At 53.5% G+C, this 16,753-nt stretch overlaps 6 protein-coding genes across 6 annotated transcripts; 2 read left to right on the forward strand and 4 right to left on the reverse strand.

Moving 5' to 3' along the window:
• The first annotated feature begins 14 nt into the window (after window positions 1-14).
• Window positions 15-1,312, forward strand: C8Q71DRAFT_843775 (EF-TsMt 2). The gene is made up of 2 exons (XM_047926576.1): window positions 15-1,127; window positions 1,179-1,312. Exon 1 carries the CDS (start codon window positions 48-50, stop codon window positions 1,074-1,076), a length of 1,029 nt encoding a protein of 342 aa, XP_047772928.1. The 5' UTR covers window positions 15-47; the 3' UTR covers window positions 1,077-1,127; window positions 1,179-1,312.
• Window positions 1,313-2,547: 1,235 nt separating this feature from the next.
• On the forward strand, window positions 2,548-4,849 carry C8Q71DRAFT_790277 (uncharacterized protein). The gene is made up of 18 exons (XM_047925298.1): window positions 2,548-3,074; window positions 3,128-3,206; window positions 3,258-3,271; window positions 3,335-3,371; window positions 3,427-3,488; window positions 3,547-3,556; window positions 3,611-3,628; window positions 3,690-3,715; window positions 3,765-3,790; window positions 3,855-3,898; window positions 3,949-3,973; window positions 4,036-4,047; window positions 4,111-4,126; window positions 4,190-4,333; window positions 4,394-4,453; window positions 4,525-4,552; window positions 4,613-4,682; window positions 4,743-4,849. The coding sequence occupies exons 1-18, from the start codon at window positions 2,839-2,841 to the stop codon at window positions 4,805-4,807; spliced, it is 972 nt and encodes a 323-aa protein (XP_047772929.1). The 5' UTR covers window positions 2,548-2,838; the 3' UTR covers window positions 4,808-4,849.
• A 561-nt stretch (window positions 4,850-5,410) lies between these two features.
• On the reverse strand, window positions 5,411-7,846 carry C8Q71DRAFT_790287 (uncharacterized protein). Its single transcript, XM_047925299.1, has 20 exons — window positions 7,586-7,846; window positions 7,436-7,514; window positions 7,360-7,373; window positions 7,260-7,296; window positions 7,137-7,204; window positions 7,077-7,086; window positions 6,983-7,000; window positions 6,892-6,917; window positions 6,808-6,833; window positions 6,702-6,757; window positions 6,620-6,644; window positions 6,554-6,565; window positions 6,485-6,500; window positions 6,280-6,429; window positions 6,092-6,174; window positions 6,016-6,035; window positions 5,871-5,940; window positions 5,785-5,809; window positions 5,631-5,729; window positions 5,411-5,562 (listed from the first exon to the last, which is right to left on the reverse strand). The coding sequence occupies exons 1-20, from the start codon at window positions 7,756-7,758 to the stop codon at window positions 5,436-5,438; spliced, it is 1,134 nt and encodes a 377-aa protein (XP_047772930.1). The 5' UTR covers window positions 7,759-7,846; the 3' UTR covers window positions 5,411-5,435.
• A 1,053-nt stretch (window positions 7,847-8,899) lies between these two features.
• C8Q71DRAFT_405384 (uncharacterized protein) lies at window positions 8,900-11,613 on the reverse strand. The gene is made up of 18 exons (XM_047918351.1): window positions 11,333-11,613; window positions 11,146-11,276; window positions 11,010-11,091; window positions 10,927-10,940; window positions 10,835-10,871; window positions 10,713-10,774; window positions 10,651-10,660; window positions 10,580-10,597; window positions 10,502-10,527; window positions 10,423-10,448; window positions 10,325-10,368; window positions 9,877-10,004; window positions 9,734-9,793; window positions 9,644-9,671; window positions 9,508-9,577; window positions 9,423-9,447; window positions 9,285-9,371; window positions 8,900-9,224 (listed from the first exon to the last, which is right to left on the reverse strand). The coding sequence occupies exons 2-18, from the start codon at window positions 11,217-11,219 to the stop codon at window positions 9,059-9,061; spliced, it is 957 nt and encodes a 318-aa protein (XP_047772931.1). The 5' UTR covers window positions 11,220-11,276; window positions 11,333-11,613; the 3' UTR covers window positions 8,900-9,058.
• A 173-nt stretch (window positions 11,614-11,786) lies between these two features.
• C8Q71DRAFT_405159 (uncharacterized protein) lies at window positions 11,787-14,296 on the reverse strand. Its single transcript, XM_047918350.1, has 20 exons — window positions 14,126-14,296; window positions 13,982-14,060; window positions 13,910-13,923; window positions 13,820-13,856; window positions 13,698-13,759; window positions 13,639-13,648; window positions 13,562-13,579; window positions 13,482-13,507; window positions 13,398-13,423; window positions 13,304-13,347; window positions 13,232-13,256; window positions 13,154-13,165; window positions 13,087-13,102; window positions 12,883-13,026; window positions 12,751-12,810; window positions 12,661-12,688; window positions 12,531-12,600; window positions 12,444-12,468; window positions 12,284-12,376; window positions 11,787-12,161 (listed from the first exon to the last, which is right to left on the reverse strand). The coding sequence occupies exons 1-20, from the start codon at window positions 14,200-14,202 to the stop codon at window positions 12,050-12,052; spliced, it is 978 nt and encodes a 325-aa protein (XP_047772932.1). The 5' UTR covers window positions 14,203-14,296; the 3' UTR covers window positions 11,787-12,049.
• An 898-nt stretch (window positions 14,297-15,194) lies between these two features.
• On the reverse strand, window positions 15,195-16,751 carry C8Q71DRAFT_790348 (ribonuclease H-like domain-containing protein). Its single transcript, XM_047925300.1, has 3 exons — window positions 15,922-16,751; window positions 15,583-15,866; window positions 15,195-15,509 (listed from the first exon to the last, which is right to left on the reverse strand). The coding sequence occupies exons 1-2, from the start codon at window positions 16,462-16,464 to the stop codon at window positions 15,627-15,629; spliced, it is 783 nt and encodes a 260-aa protein (XP_047772933.1). The 5' UTR covers window positions 16,465-16,751; the 3' UTR covers window positions 15,195-15,509; window positions 15,583-15,626.
• Between the last annotated feature and the right edge of the window lie 2 nt (window positions 16,752-16,753).

Below are 16,753 nucleotides of genomic sequence, written 5' to 3' on the forward strand. Positions count from 1 at the left end.
CTCTCAGTGTCTTTCGCAGCGCCACCACCTCCGTCCACCACCTTAAAATGTTCGCAGCCAGACGAGCAGCCCAGCGCACCTTCGCTGCACGACTCTACTCGACCGAGTCGCCCAAAAAGTCGCTCAAGGAGCTCGTCGCAGAGCTCCGGAGCCATGCCGACGTATCACCCATCGAGGCCGGGCAGGCTCTCAAGGCCTCGGACATGGACGTTTCAAGAGCTCTCCTCTGGCTCTGTAACTTCCGCGCCGAGTCTGCAGTCAAGAAGGCAGCGAAGGTCGAGGGCCGGGAGGCGAACGAGGGCATGATCGGGACCGCTGTTCTGTCCCCCGGAGCGACCAGCGCGAAGCCAAGCGGAGTGCGCGCCGCCATGGTCGAGCTCAATTGCGAGACGGACTTCGTCGCTCGGAACGACCTCTTCGCCCAGCTGCTTGACGACATCGCGCATACAGCCGCGTTCATGTCGGAGCCCGCTGACTCGGACAAGTTCTTCCACCCCTTCTCTCTCGACGTCCTCCGGGACGCGCCCCTACTCTCCAAGACAGCCCCCGAGAAGAATGGCAAGAGCACTGTCGCAGATGCGATGCGCGACCTCACCGGTCGGGTGGGCGAGAAGATCTCACTTCGCCGAGTCCTCACTGTCGTACGCGACCCCTTCCCTCCATCCCAGCGCGACATTGCTTTGCGTATTGCATCTCGCGTACACCAATCTGTCAACAACCCCCGACAAGGGCGTGTCGGGAACCTTGCTGTCCTCGCGTTGAAGTCTCCCCAGCTAGCGAACATCCTCGGGCCAGAAGCGTTTCAGGCCGACCTGAACAAGCTATGCCTATCCCTCGGGAACCAGATCATCGGCTTCCCGACGACTAGTGTCCGCTCGCCTACCGGTGCAAGGGACGAGGAGGGGGCTCTGTACGACCAGCCGTTCGCTATGTTCGCGGGCGAAGGCAACGACCAACCTGTGCAGACGTTCCTCCGGAACTGGGCCGCTCAACGTGGCTTGGTCGAGTCAAGTGAGCAAGAGGGTGGATTGGAGGTCCTGGAGTTCGCCAAGTGGACGGTCGCCGAAAGTATCTAGACGTAACATATTCTATCCTAATGTCGTCACAACATCCCCACTCATGTATTGGTGAGTCTCAGCGACTGCTGTGGCGGAAGGTTTCTGATGTAAGGCATATAGTATAGTCGCCTTGCTGTCCGCTGTTGGGTATGGTGGTGCAAGCGAAATTGACACACATCCTCTGTCATATGCATTGTAGTGCGCGATGCCCTCGCTCGTCACACCCCGGCAAATTCTCAAATGCTCCGGCAAATGTCACGCCGTTTCGCGAATGCCCTCTGCGATCTGGGGCGAGTGGTAACTGAACGCCTTCCTCGTAGATAGTGATCGCAGCGGTTAGTTCCTAATTCTGACCAGCTCGAACTCGATGTCAAGCATGTGTGACATGCCCGGCGGAACGATGGACTACAGCTGCTATATCCTCGCGACTGAGACAGCTTTGGAGCAGTCACAGTAGGTCCATCAATCCGCACATGCAAGTAGTGACGAAGGGATCTGTAGAAGAGCAGTCATGTGGTAAGTATTCTCCAGCGCCGGGTCGGGTGTCTTGCTCTCACTGTGCGCAGTTGCATGGTTGATTCTAGGAGCCTGAGTACTCCGGGGATAAGATGTGCTTGCCTACCTTGGTCAGTGAGTGCCTCTGGCAATATGTTAAATAGTATTATGTCGTGGGGCATCACTGAAGCTACGAGAAGCTACGTCAGGACGCATCGTTCAGGGCGTAACTACGACACCGACAACTATCGGCGCGCGAGCCCCGCCTCAAAAGAGGCTTAACTCTGATCGCTCTGCCAGTAGTGAGTGGATACGGTAGCCTCGTGTCGTCGACTGCGCTGATTCGTCCCTGCAACGCTGTAGTCTATGTCAATTGGCTGCTCGCGATGCATGACATATGTCATTTAACCTCTCCGAGTTATCGAGCATGCGGGGTGGGCTGTCACAGATCGAACGTATAGTTGAGATTCACTAGGGTGGAGGACGGTATAGGCTGGCTGGCGAGCACGAAAAGGTGCGCTGCAGTGGAGCACCGCTAGCTTGAGCTGTTATCTGACATGTTAATGGTTGCCATGTCGCCCTCCTAGTCTTTTCCTTGCAGGTTGGCGGTGACTGCCAATGGAAGGACATGAGCGTCGCAGAACACCAGGCACCACCAGGCACGGTCGAGCTCCACTTCCCAGTGCTCGCGGTACGTATGGTGGTTCTCGTACTTCGCAGCACACGATGAAACTCATTGGCCTGATGGTACTTGTAGCGAGCCGCAGCAATCGGGTGCTTCGATGTTGAGGGCGTCCCCGAATATGGCAAGCTCGCCGAGCAGAGGGGCAACCGTCGCGTCGGTCGGGAATACTACAGCCTATCCGCCAAAAGCCCCCGGAGGTCGTCAGCCGAGCCCAGGCCGCGCCCATACCCGTGTGGCGGAGCGCCGCCGGCGCCGCGACACGCCACCACCGACGTATCCGGATCTCGATCATCGAGCACCGTAGATCTGGCGTTCAGTAGCTGGTGGCTGTGCTGTCTGCCAGACTCTGGCCCGCCGCCGCGCCGACACCTCGCATGAACGTCACAAACCATTGCATTTCTCTTTCTCGTCGCTATTTCCGAGTCCGGAGAAAGCGTATCAGGACATAACGGCAGTATGCGACTCGGACTGCCGCGAAGGGGTCGCGCGATCGACTCGGAAATGGCTGGGCGCTTCCCGGAAGTTTGTTGCGAGATTGACTATGTGGAAGCCGGGGCCGACTGTTGATCCCTGGTTGATCCACTCGTCTTCCGCCTCCGCATGGCTCGCGCATCCGAGGCTTCTGAGCGCTGCACCAAAATTAAAACGACGAAGGGCTTACACACACCTCATCATGCTTATGACCGTCACCAGCCTCTAGCTCCTCCAGCTTTCGTCTGCGCTGCCTCGACTGCTGCTCCCCCTTTGCACGACGTCGCCAATGCCATGTCCAGCGCCGACCTGAATCTCAATGCCACCCTTGGGTGTACATTCATCGGAATCGTCTTCGAAGTCGTGTAAGGACAAATATGGCACTCAGTCTATCGTGGTTTTGACCGTCTCTGTTCAGGCTGTATGGCTTTTCGTGCGCGCAGACACAGTACTACTTCCATGAGTACTGGACGGACAAAACACAGCTCAGAGCTCTGGCATGTCTTTATCTGCCGCTCCAATCTACGTGTCGCTCACAGTTGGTCTAGGTAGCCTTTCTTTGGTAGGTTGACTGCGAGTGCAAATGTCCGGGGCGCCGCTCACCGAGACGCCCACCCCTGATCAGGGTCCTCGACACTGTACGAACAATCTTAGACATACAGGTAATGCCCTCGAATCCTTGGCTGGTGGATACGTACTGACGTTCGGACTCAAAAGTACATGTGGCTCTATATTGTCACGAATCACGCGAATCGATCGGCTTTGCAAACTATACCAACGTGAGTACTACATTGCCACCGTACGACGTATCGTATCTTGCTCACTGCCTTGTTGCAGCACGTTCACAGTGGGTCAAGGATAACTTATGCGCTATGGACCTGACACTCATATACCCCCATAGGTCGAGTTCTTGCTCTCTGTGAGTAGATTACATTTACGGCGATCCTTCCAGAGTCGGTCATGCTTACTTTGTCCATCAGTCCGTCACAGTGCTGGTTGTGCAGACGTATGTCATCAATTCCTTGATTATCCTTTGTGTACTGACTTTGATTCAGCTACTTCATCCGTGCCATCTACCGCTGTAAGTACTTGCGCAAGCCGTGTCCCGCCGCTCTTTTGCTCACGATAATCACTCCGTCCGACAGTCCTCATAGGAAAGTGGTACTTCATACCGCTCATAGGCCCTCTGGTACGTCTCGTCTTAGGAGATATTGTTTCGTCTCACTGACCCTATCACAGACTGTCATCGCTCTTCTGTCGTTTGGTTCGTACCAAACTTTTCCACCCCCATTGAGTCGAGCTTACCCACAGGACGCGCCCCTGCAGCTGGCGGTTGCGGTAAGTTCGATTCAGAATACTCACGCCCGACATACCCACTAAATCCCCACCCACGTACTCTAGCCTCCGTTGCCGAATTGTAAGCAATATTCCGTCATCCATCCACCGCCACCGCTCACGTCGAACTCTCTACCCCACACAGCGCCCGCGACCCCGGGTTCAACGCGATCCTCTTCAACTCACGCATCCCGGCGTCGATCCAGACCGTGGCCGCGTTCGTTGCAGACGTATACATCGCTATCGCGCTCTCGGTCATCTTGTACGGGAAGAAGACCGGGTTCAAAAAGTGCGTCTGCATCTGCTGGTGGCGTGGAGGATCTAGCTTACGCTGGGTTGCGTATCACAGCACGGACACGTTGGTTAGCCGGTTGGTCACGTATGCGATACACAGGGGGCTCTTCACTGCGTGAGTAGCATCCTCATGTCGTCGAGCTCCCTGTTGACAGCTCGACTTATTCCCATTTCGTATCGCAATAGCCTCCTGCAACTGCTGCACTTCGCTACGGTATGTTTGCGTCCAAAGGGACCCTTGTCGCCAAAGCTTGCTCAGACGGGTCTGATGTAGTACATCGCCACGCTCCAGTACGGCGCAAGTGAGCTCATCTGGTCGCTTTTCCACTTCCCTGCGAGCAAGGGTGAGTCCGCCTGTCCCCTACTCCTCTCATCTCACGACGAACTGATTGTCCGCAACGCAGTCTACGTCAACTCACTTCTGGCTCTGTACGTGCCCTCATCCTTTCCTGTCCATCTCACGCGCTGAATGTACCGTACGATGGTAGGTTGAACGTGCGCCACTGGCTCCGCGAATCGCACTACGCAGAGTCCGTCCACCTTCAGAACTTGCGGAGCGGAATTCGGTGCGTCCCCACTTCCCGCTGGCACACCCCTCTCCTCTCATGTCTGACGTATCGCTTCTATGGCAGGGACGACTTCTGGGGCTCAATGCTCCGCACGGACCCGGGCGTCCTTGTCACGACAGAGACGCAGGTCAAGCAGGACGAGGAAGAGCGCCACGCCCCGCCACCGCGCAAGTACGGCCGCAACGTGACTCTACCCGTGGACGTGAAAGGCATTCCATAGGGCGCGCGGGGTCTAGACTTCGGTGCGGATCGGTACTCAGACCCAGACGATTGGGTCGTGGCGTGCAGGAGGGCATGCTTGTGCGGTTCCGTACATGTGGCTGTATGCGACTTGCATGGACCCCGGAGCGTGAGGTTTTTCGAGGGGCTGCTGTACACGAGACGTTCGTTATCGAGATACCAGTGGACATTGGGTGTGAGACATAGGACTTGAGTCGAGTCGCGCGTTCGGAGCCGCGTTCTACATCGAGGCAGGTGCCGAGCGTATCTACGATAGAATGTCAATGGTCATCGTTGCATCTTCACATCTCAACGGGAATCTTTAGTACTCGACCCCTTTCCTAGACCCTCATGATCAGGATGCCAACTCATGGAGGCAGAAACTGCTCCTCTTGCCACGACGGGCTGGGCTCCTGGGACTGCTAACAGATGAGAGCTACAGTAAGGCGCATGTAGTACAAGCACACGTCAGTGTTGCGGAGGCAAGCACGCGTGAGGGCGCACCTTTTGGGGCTCAAGCTGTTATCTTCAAATGCACCGGCGATACCGAGTTCGACGTAGTCGACAATCGAAGTTCCTCGAAGCCAGTGGCGGAGATTCAGCCTGAGACAATGAGTAGGCAGTGACGATTCAAGGTGAAATGAGATTGAAGACTCACATTGCGAGCAGAGAGTTGGTGTAGACTGATGGTCATTGTCAATAAGCTGAAACCAGACCGGACTGTGAAGTATGCAGTGTACGTACCTTTGCTCGCCGGAAAGTAAAAGAGAGTCCAAATGAGCTTACTACTGCCTGAATGGAGTGTGGCAGCGTACTGCAAGTGACCATTGTTCCCACCAGTCACCAGTAGACGTGTCAAGCGAACAGAACCGTATACACGGTTACGTACCGTGACGAACTCTAGAAACTGAAGCAAGCTGTCAGTGCGGCGGCCGCGTATTCAAACCCATGTGAGTTACCCTCCTTATTCATATAATGGAGAACATACACTGTCACGATCCCCCGCTGCAGTGCGAATGTCATGAGTCGCCTAATTAACAAGTCTGACCTATTTCCAGAGTCCGTATGGCGACATTAGTCATCGACATTCCCGGGGCACAATCGTCGGTAAGGCTAAGTTCAGATGTCTCTGAACCCATTGAGTTGGACGCACCCTGATCTTGTACAACCTGTCCGCTGGCGATGAAAAATGATTGACAGGGCAATGGCCAAATACGCGTCTGTGATAAACGCGGTGATAGTCTGCATTGACGAAGTGACTTTGACATCGACCATACTCGCAGCGATTCCACGCCGGAGCCAGCTGCCACTCGGGGACGTGAGAAGACTCTGTAGATAGGAAGTGTGGGTCATCTTACCACCCATAAACAGATACTGAAGGGCAGTGAGTAGGGTTAATGCAAACGGAATGTAGTATCAGGCCGTACCCACACCGCTACCTGAGATTGTGCCGCATGAGTATCAACCGTTCCTCCAGAACTCTGCAGACTCACAAAAGGACAGTAGGACGAGTAACACCTTGAAAGTGTGTGAGAGGTAGACAGTATCTGCTCGTGACAATGTGTGGCTGCTCACCATTATTGTTATCAGAATGAGACGGCACCGTCTATGACCCTGGGCCATTGACATAACTGTTTGATCGTCAATTCCCGTGATGTTCCGCAAGACTGGATATACATACGGTGCCAAATGGTGTGTATATAGTACCTGCGCGACTGCTGTAGTAACATGGTTGGCGAATCAATTAGGTCGGAGGTTTACCCACAGCTGTGTGATCGCGATTGTCAAGGTCTAGACCAGGAGAACGCAAGGTGAGATATTTGCCACGGACGTTCTGCTGTGTAGTAGTCACTCACCCCCAAAAAAGCGTCAGACTTGGTTCGTGTACGTTGTGGTCACGTCAGTCAAGATCGAAGGGTCACGTAGAACACTGACTCGGAGGCTGCTTACAATGAATGTGCTGTTGACATTCTCAGCCGGCGTTGTGACCAAAGTGGAACTGTGTCTTACACTGTGAATCGTAGCATACCCCTCATGCCAGTGTTTGCATGGTTCTCGACTACGCAGACCCAGAGAAACTGTGATAATTTTAGACGAAGGTGTGTAACCCAAGAGTATGAACAGACTGCTTACATGCAAGCCGCAGGACGTTCTCGCCGTGTCAAGTAGCCTGGGCGATATCGAGTGAGTCGGGGTCCGAGAAGCGTTAGCCGTGGCAATGATTACGTCGTACCATAGAAAGGCCACCTGCGACAACACAGAGATTAGGAGGCAAACTAGCAATGACACTTTGAGCTTCTGTGGCTCACCAGAGCCTTGAGCGATAGACGGTCGGAAGTATATCTATGGAAATAAAACTGCGTCTGCGCCATGGACAAACCGTACAAACTGCCATATCATCCGGGTCAGAGCAACGACGCCAATGGATGAACAGAGATCAACGTAAACTTCTGACGTACACTAGAGCCAATGATATTCCAATGAACATACATCCCAGCGTATCATTCAGCTGATCCAGGTGAAACATGGGGTTCTGGGCGCAGTGAGGGTTAGAAAAATGGTACAGAGCGGATGGAAACCTGTAGGTGGCAAGATATAGGCATCTCGGCCAGGCTCGAGGTCGACCGTCCATTCACCTCGGACAGCAGAAGGCATCACGGTCTCTGAGATGCTAGTACATCAGCATGCAACTACAGCCCAGCCGTGATACATCATCTGTAGCACAGACGAGGCCTGCCAGTGTCGCCGGCCCGGTGTATGACAGAACATATCACTGGATCAGACGGAGATGCTGTACTGTGTAATCGTGTATAAAACTCCCTACATGCAGTTGAAGCGCGCGCCCACACTGCACTGGCAGCGTCGACATACCGCCAGCGTCGACATAAGTACCGCCAGCGTGCCGGCGCCGCCTCAGGCTACGAGTTGAAGCTGGCACAAATCTAAGTAGTTGAATCAATGATGTGCCTGCGTGCGGCGGAGCTCTGGGCTAGAGACACGATTCTGCAAGTATGACATTCAGTACTAGGGTTTTCTCCCCGATGTATTTCCAGGATTTACTAACCTTCACAGTGCAATCGTACATGTCTCGGTTGCAAAACATGAGCACACTTCAGCCACTGAAGACTCACTGGAGTTGCCTGATTTGGAATCCATCAGTTACGTGGTGTAAGCGCCTATTTATATACCGGCGGTCCGCCAAGTTCATGACATTGACAACTCCCAGTCGCGGCGGTGCCGGCGTACATTGCTCGCCAGTTACCATAGCCTCGAGCTCTGCTATGCATCATGTTTGTCTCTGCGCGATGCTGTCAAGTGTCACTCATTAGTAACATATACTGTACACTTCGTGATATTATAACAGCTGCCATCTCTCCTAGCATCATACCATAACACCGTCTGGATAGATGATGTTCTCCGATCTGCGTCAGCGGCGCATTCAACAGTCAGGTACACAGGCCGTAGTTTGCGCGAAACGCTGTTCTGATTTGGGAGACCTTACCAACGCATGCCTCGAGGCCTCCCTTCATTCTATCCCAAGTACTGTTCCCACAAGGTCGCTTCCAAAGTGGTCCAGAAGACGTCTGTGCGGCTCGACCAAGGCCCCGCGATGATTCGCGCCGCCTTACTCTTGAAGGCGGATCCCGAACGTGCTCATCAGAATGGAGACGCAGAACAAGGCTGAGGAGGAGAGTCCCGCCACCACAGCGTAAGTACGGCTGTACTGTAGCTCTCAGGCTGGCGATGGACGTGAAGAGCGTTGCAAAGGAGAGGGCGTGCTTGCGTGATTCATGGGAATGTATTGTACATAGCGTGCATGAACCCCGGAAAGTTGAGGTTCTTCGAGGGCCCGTTGCATCATTCAGACGGACACGGGATCTGCGGCAACGATTCCGTGTTGAGGGCCTGATAGTCAGCGCAGCCGGCAAAAATCACGCCGTGGTCTGTACCAGCGGTCGACAGACAGCGTCCACTATAGAATGTGCCTTGCCGTCGTCAAGCCCTTGTGACTCAGGGCCAATGACTCCGACTTGCGATCCCAACGACGCTCCTTTTGCGAGGAGAATCCGTGTTGTGCGTGGATGCGACCCGCGCGGGCTACAGAAACATGAAATTTGAAATGTCAGCCTGGTACTGACCGAGAACGAGAAGCTGTACCTCAATGAGCTACCGCTATCTGTCCGACCGATGTTGAGCTCAACGTCCTGTACCATCGATTCTCGAAGCCAGTGGCGGACATTTAGCCTAACACAGAAGTCAACCATGCAGAGCGGTCAGACGGCTTAAATCACTCACATCGCCAGTAGAGAGTTGGTGTTGACTAGGGCGTTCATCAGTGGTTGTTGTGAGACATGAGAAATTGGTGGTCAAACAGACGCACCCTTGCTCGCCGGAAAGTAGAAGACAGCCCAGATAAGCTTAGTACCTCCGGAATGCAATGTGACGATGTACTGCCAATGAAAATTGTCAGCGTGCATTGAGAGCGAGCATGTCAGGCTGCAAATCGTGAGACATACAGTGATGAACTGCAAGAACTGAAGCAAGCTATATGCAGTTGTCCAGAGTGTGTGAGACGCATACTACTTTGCATGTTACGGAAAACGTACGCCGTCAGGATCCCCCGGTGAACTGCGGAGATGATGAGTTTGGTTAGAAGCGAGTCCGTCCTGTGCCAGCCGGTAGCGATAAAGTTTCCACTCGTCAGATCGGCTGCGCTAATTCCTATAGCCTATCGCTGAAGCAGACGCACCGCGTTAGGCCTGTTCTTTTGCCATGGAGGACGACTGACAACGTCGCGGCGATGTATGCATCTACTACAAATGCTGCGAGGCTCTGTATTGACGATGTCACTCGCGAACCAGATTCAGTCGCGGCTACCTCGTGATGTTGGGAACTACCGTGAGATCGGACACAGGGAGCTTTCGTGAGCAACTCAAGAGTGACTGCAAATGAACAGCAACGGAAAGACTTACAAACCATGAACTGATGCTATAGGGATCACTTTGTAGAGCGTTCAGACCAGAAACAATATGGCCCGAACTCACCAATGCCGCTACCTATTGTGCACGTAGTCGTGAGATATGATTCTCATGATCAGGTCGTAATATCACACTTACAAAAGGACAGTAGGGCAAGTCCTACCTGGCGCGTTGGAATTTCGGTGAGCATTGCCCGCGTATGTGCTGAGACGCACTCACCATTATTGACGCAAGGAAGAGCCGGTGCTGTTGTCGAGCAATCACTGCATCGCTAATTCAATGCATCATCATGCTAGACAAGAATAGCGTGGACGTACGGCGCCAGATGACATTGATGTAGTATCTTGACATTGTGATTACAAGTTCACTACGAAATCAGCTCAAACATGTACTTACAACTGAGTGATCAGGATAATCAAGGTCTGGCACGATAATCAGACGTGCCACACGAGGTTTTATCGAGGAAGTACGAACTGCGAAGAAGGCGTCGGCCTCGGTTTTGCTTATCAGACGAAATGGAGACAACTTGCGGCACGAGAACTCACAATGAACGCGCTGTTAAGGGATTCTGTAAGCAGTCATCAAAGTCTCGGAGAAATTGCCCAACTCTGTGAACTGTGATAAGCCGCTCAAGTTCGTATGGTTGTCGATCAAGTAAACCCAGAGAAACTGAGGATAAACCGAATCAGGGTGAGATCAGAGTCCCCACAAACTTCAAGCGATGCATACCTGCAGTCCACAGCACGTCCTTGCCGTGTCAAGCAGCCTAGGTAGCACGGGGTCAGCCGATCTAGCTACCGATCTCTCGGACGGGATAATACCATAGGAAGGCCACCTGCCGTGATAAGTTCAGGTCCCAGGATGAGTCGAACGTCGAACCTCAACATGGACCACTGCACCTCACCAAGGCTTGTGTGGATAGGTGATCACATGAACTATATTCGTGGAAGTAATACTGCGTCTGCGCCAAGGAGAAGCCGTACAAACTGTGCTCGTGTTATGACTCGGTTGACAGCTATGAACATAAGTAACCGACGCACATCAATGCCAGTGTCAGTCCGATAAAAACGCATCCCAACGTATCGTCCAGTTGTTGGCTGAGATCTGGATCCATGACGAGAAGCGGCGTAACGGAACCAGGGCCACAGGAGGGTGCACCGAGCGTTAGGACCTGTGGGCATTATATATTAGAACCTCGGTGAAGCATACTGACTCCGAGAACTACACCGCATGGGCTTACGGCCTTTTCGTCGTTTTGACTTCGAATAGAAGCCCTTGAAGCCCGCTAAGTGTAGAGCGGCCATCGGTGCATCAGGCCACCGCGTCAAGGCATCGTAATAGCTGCAGAAGCACCGCGAAGCCATTCAGTTCGTTATTGGGCTAGACTGGTCGAGAGCGCCAGTCCCGCTTATAGTTGATCGCTCGGCAAAGCTCACCAACTTGAAGGTGGCGATACAGAAGCCTACCGTAGATGTCACGTCGCCAGCACAGAGCCAACGGTAGCACATCTAGGGACTAGCAATTGTCAGTGGACATACCACTTCGGTTCCCGAGCCTGGAGACTCGACAGTGTGTAGCAGTCTAACGACAGATAGCAGCGCCTACATGGCCGCCCGCATGGAGTTCAGCGTTCCAGTCTGAAACCGTCGCCGATCGACTCGACTTCTATCGCATCGTTTGCTAGATCACGTTCGTGCATAGCCTAGACATGTCCAACACCAGCCATGCAATGGCTCCGATCTGTGTCGACGAGGGTCTTCGCATGTCGTATACGTATGCAGGCTGTAGGGTTCGCGCAAGAAACGCTATTCAATACGGCAGGTTCTACTTGTAAATGGTGCTCCCCTTCATTTCCACCGCCACGAGGCTGCTCTTCGATTGTGGTCGAGAAGAACGCTATGCGATCTCAGCGAGAGACAGTGTGCACACCTACCAGCCTCGGCCCTATACTCCAGCACCGCTCCCACTCCTCCCTCTCCCGTTGCGCAGGTCCGTGTCCGAGAACACCTCCGTGGTAACGACAATACGCGCCGCCCGTATTTGGGGTGGACCCGTGCTACACAACGAGCATCCATGTTGACATGGGTGCGAGGAGAAGCGAACGAAGTGCGGCGTAGGATGCGAGTCTGCGTCAGCTTCGAGAACAGGAATGAAATAAATGACATGACGAGCGCGCACCTCCGTGAGCCGCCGCTCCCTGACGAACAAAGCTCGATCTCCTCAACCATCGCCTGGGCGGGGCCATCGCGAAGCCAGTTGCGGATGTTAAAGCTAGGACGGCGCATGCGGTCGTCAGATCGCCATTCACCTTTTGATGCGCGACAGACGAAACACGCACACAGCAAGGAGAGAATTTGTATAAACTGCGAGCAAAGAACTCTGTCAGCACGGCGCGTGGCCAACGGGAGGCAGAGTGGGCACGCACTTTTGCTCCCTGGGAAGTGAAAGAGCGCCCAAAAGAGTTTGTTAGGGCCGTCGTTGAGAGTGCCGATGTACTGTTGATGGGAATCGCGCACAGGGTGAGCAATAACAACAGATACAATACAGATGCATACCGTGGCGAAGTGCAGAAGTTGCATGAGTCTATATGTGGTTCTCGGGTTTATCAACTCAGCCGAGCACGTTTCAGAGAACGTAAAGCGTACGCAGTAATGATACCTCTATGAATTGCGAACGCGACGAGCTTCGTGATGAGCGAATCCGTTCTGTAGGACACCCGACCGCACAGAATCAGCCATGGCAGGAACTAATATAGGACGTCAGGGCTTTCGACGCACCCCGAAAACCCTGTTCGTTTTCCATGCAAGATGATGGACAGAGCAGCCGCGATGTATACGTCTGTGACAAACGCGGTGACGGTTTGAATGGAGGCAGGAACTTCCGCACGATCAAGGCTTGCTCCGAGATCCGAATTGACCGTACTAGGATAGACGCATTCGCGGTATCAACAAGTGTGTCGCAAGCAGCTAGAGAGAGCTCACAAATCATACACGGAAACTAGGAAATGCATCAGTGTTCAGTCAAATGGCATGAAATTGAACTACTTACCCACACCGCCACCTATAATACCACGAACAACGGTTGCTCAACATATGAATCGTGAGTCCAAGGCTACGCGGAACGTACTAAACGAGAGTAGAGCCAGAGACACCTGATTGAAATATGAGCACCGTCCGGCTCCCGAACGAGTGCCCTCACCATAGTGATGGTCAGCGGGAACCGATGCCATTTGTAGGCCATGACTGCAAGTAACGTTAGTGTTTGTGACGTCGTGCGACGAAGACAGACATACAGCGCCAGACGGAGTAGATGAAGTACCTTATAAGCGTTACCGTCAGTATGTAAATATGGGATGCACGCCGGTTTTTGTACTCACAACTGGACAATCAAGACGACGCAGCTCTATGAACGTGATACTGTGACACAGGATTTGTCAAGTATAATCTATGTACTCACAGCGAGAAAGAACTCAGCCTTGAACGGCGCATATCAGCTACAAAGCCGGTATGGCATGAAGCAGGGATGGTGCTCACAATGAATGTGCTGTGAGACTCGTCAGTTAACGCTACCGACACAGACTACGCCGCCTTACTTGGTGAACCGTGACATGCCACCGAGGTTTGCATGGTTTGTGACCAGATAGTCCCATAGAAACTGAGGAGCACTAGTCAGGCAAACCGTTGAAGACAGTCGAACAAAGCCATAACAACTTGCCTGCAGATCGCAGCATGTCCTCGCGGTATCCAGCAACCTATTCAGCACGAGTGAAGACCATAACAGTCCTTCGCTGAGATGCATTCTTACCACAAGAACGCAACCTGCATTGATCTCGTCAACGGACTATTTCATGTATCGTAGAACAGAGAAGAAACTTACCAGTATCTGTATGTAAAGGCGGTCGCAGGGATACTCATGGAAGTAATACTGTGTTTGCGCCAAGGAAAAGCCGTACAAGCTATCAGCATTTGGGTCGATCACAATATCAATACCAATCGGATAGCGGTCAAGACGATGACGTACATGAGTTCGAGGAGTATTCCAATGAATACACATCCCACAGTATCGTTCAGATGGTGATCGAGGTCTAAATTAGCCATGGGAGTGGCGACGCGGGACAAGCGGTACAGGAGCGTACATGCCGGGTAGTCGCCTTAGGCATGATATAAGGGTAGCTGCGCGAAGGCCGCGGGGTATAGCTCCACTAGTCGAAGGCGTCTCCGACGTATTGAGCATCGGACGGAAGCCCTGCTCGGGGTAGAGGCGGACATACGCCACAAAACAATGGCATGGTACCCAGGCTGTCGGTGTGCTGTCAAGGGACAGTAGATTCGCTCAGGGGAGTCCGGCTGTCATGGGCTATTCATCCCCCACAAGTCCGGTGGACCGGCTGGTACGGAGAAAGTGCAGGATTGTCGATGGGCCTGTGGCGGATGGGCGGCATCATAGGAGATACATGGACCAGCTATCGGACCGCCGAGAGCAAGGTACGACGCATGTAGACAATGAGATAGTACATCGCAGCATTGAGGAACATACCAACGAATGCCAAAGAACTGTGGTACGTTTGGACAGGAGTGTCAGAAGCCGTCTACCCATTGAACTCGATCCGACGCGACCTCCGAGTTCTATCCTGTCGTCCGAATCCTATGGCATCTAAACACAAAACAATGAGTACCCGATGTAGAATGCGGTAGAACAACTCAGTGGGAGTTCACAAGACTTCGCCACCAGGGCACCATCAGCCACTGTGCCCAGCGTCGATGAGCGAGGTACCCTCATAAGGTGTCCTACGCGGTGGTCTTGGGAAGCATTACGAGGATTAACTTCGAAATGCGGTCATCAAGCCATGGTTGGGAGGTTTCGTCGGATGTCGACGACGTCTTCGACAAGCGGCGCAACTTGCGGCGAGTCCACTGGCACGTAGCGATCCGACTATTAGCTTGCAATGATGACAGTATTCACATTCAAATATAGCGACGCTGAAAGCAGGTTGCACTGTGTTCATAAGCATTGTGCGAGCGAAATGCGACGTTTCTTGGACGTTTCTGAGTGGACTTTCAAGTTTACGCGACTAGACGCCGGAGGTCGTCTACAAGTTGACAACGTAAGCATATGATGCGCATGTGGCTGGCTACACCGTCCACAGTCACGGTCGTCGATTGGTCGTCGGGCTTTGCTTCTTACTTCGTCGACGATGCTCCAGAAGTCGGACCCGGTCGTATGATCAATCCCGTCGAGGCTCCTATCGCGCCGCTACTCGCTGAGGTGCCGCAACCGCTGGGCCAGTGAGTCAGCCCAAGCGCAAACTCTCGACATAGTAGAACGTCTACTACTTATCGCGGACCAAGACTTCAAATACAAACTTGACCGTACTGCTTAATCCAGCGCCGTCGCGTATGAACGGCTGTTCAGGGCGAGAAACGTGGTTAGACATGAGTGTTGTGTATGCAGAAACGCAAGATTATAACATGACGGACCTTCTTGTCTGACATGGCTAGAGACCAGCCCATTCCTTCGAGTCCTACAGTACGAGGACAGTCTCAACATCTCGGTCAGGCATGCGAAATCGCGAAGCAATAGTGCCATGCTCGGCCGCCGCCTTGGCCAGTCCGTCGGCGATGGTATTCATTTTGCGTGGGATATGCCAGAAACCGACACGGGTATTATACTTTTCTTCCAGGACGCTCAGGCTTATTTCAAGCCCCAAAAACAGGTCCCTATTGGCCGGTTCACGCCCTTGAGCCGTGCGCATCCCGTTGGGCTGATAGAAAATAGGATTATACGGTAGCATGGCAAGGTAATAACCGAGACCGTACCATCCACTTGTTCGGTACCCAGTCTGTTATGCCTTGAAATAGATAGTCCGAGTCTGTCGCGACGATCCACTGGGCGGTTTCCGACGCATGATGCGGGCTCAACAAGCACTCGTCGCCAGTGCGTGACCTTTTCGCCGTGTTCTCGATGAATCCGAGTGCCAGGATAGCAGCTAACAACTCCGCGCGCTGGCTGGACCTTGTGGGATGTGAGTCGATATCGTCGTCCACGGGGACGGACAATCGACGGTCCGGATCCACAGTGGGTCCGAAGGCGACGCCCACACCAGCCGTTGCGGTTGGCTCGCCGTTGTTGGGACATGCACCGTCTGTGTAGACCACTCGGAAGCGATGGCACACCCGTTTTTGCTTGCCCGGACGAACGTCACATTCGCAGCAGACCGCGACAAAGCGGTCGCAGTGAGGGCAGTAAGTGACCAGTTGATCCGGAGTGTATTTGCTGAGTAGTGTCGGGCAAGGCTGGTACTTTCGATTAACGATGTGTTGATGATGAGGACCGAGGGAAGGGCCGGGTACTGAGGCCATGATATGCGAAAGACCGAATGGAGTTGGGTTGGATGAGACCAAGAAAGTCGAGGGATGCGCTAGTGGCGACCTTGCCGCGCGATGGTATGGTCTGAGAGACGTGGCCAGGGCCCAGGGGAACCGATGACTTAGCTGGGCAGGGTGATGAAAGCGATATCACGCACGTGAGCGCGATCGTAAAACAGTCGCTGCAGCGACAAGCTCTGGAGGCACTCCCTCGACGGGCCTCCACGGACGCAGGTTCTGTAGACCATCTAGATTTCAGCACGGTACTGCCATATATTAGCTA

This window comes from Rhodofomes roseus, assembly GCF_022264815.1.
Source record: "Rhodofomes roseus strain CIRM-BRFM 1785 chromosome Unknown C8Q71scaffold_38, whole genome shotgun sequence".
Classification (NCBI taxonomy): domain Eukaryota; kingdom Fungi; phylum Basidiomycota; class Agaricomycetes; order Polyporales; family Fomitopsidaceae; genus Rhodofomes; species Rhodofomes roseus.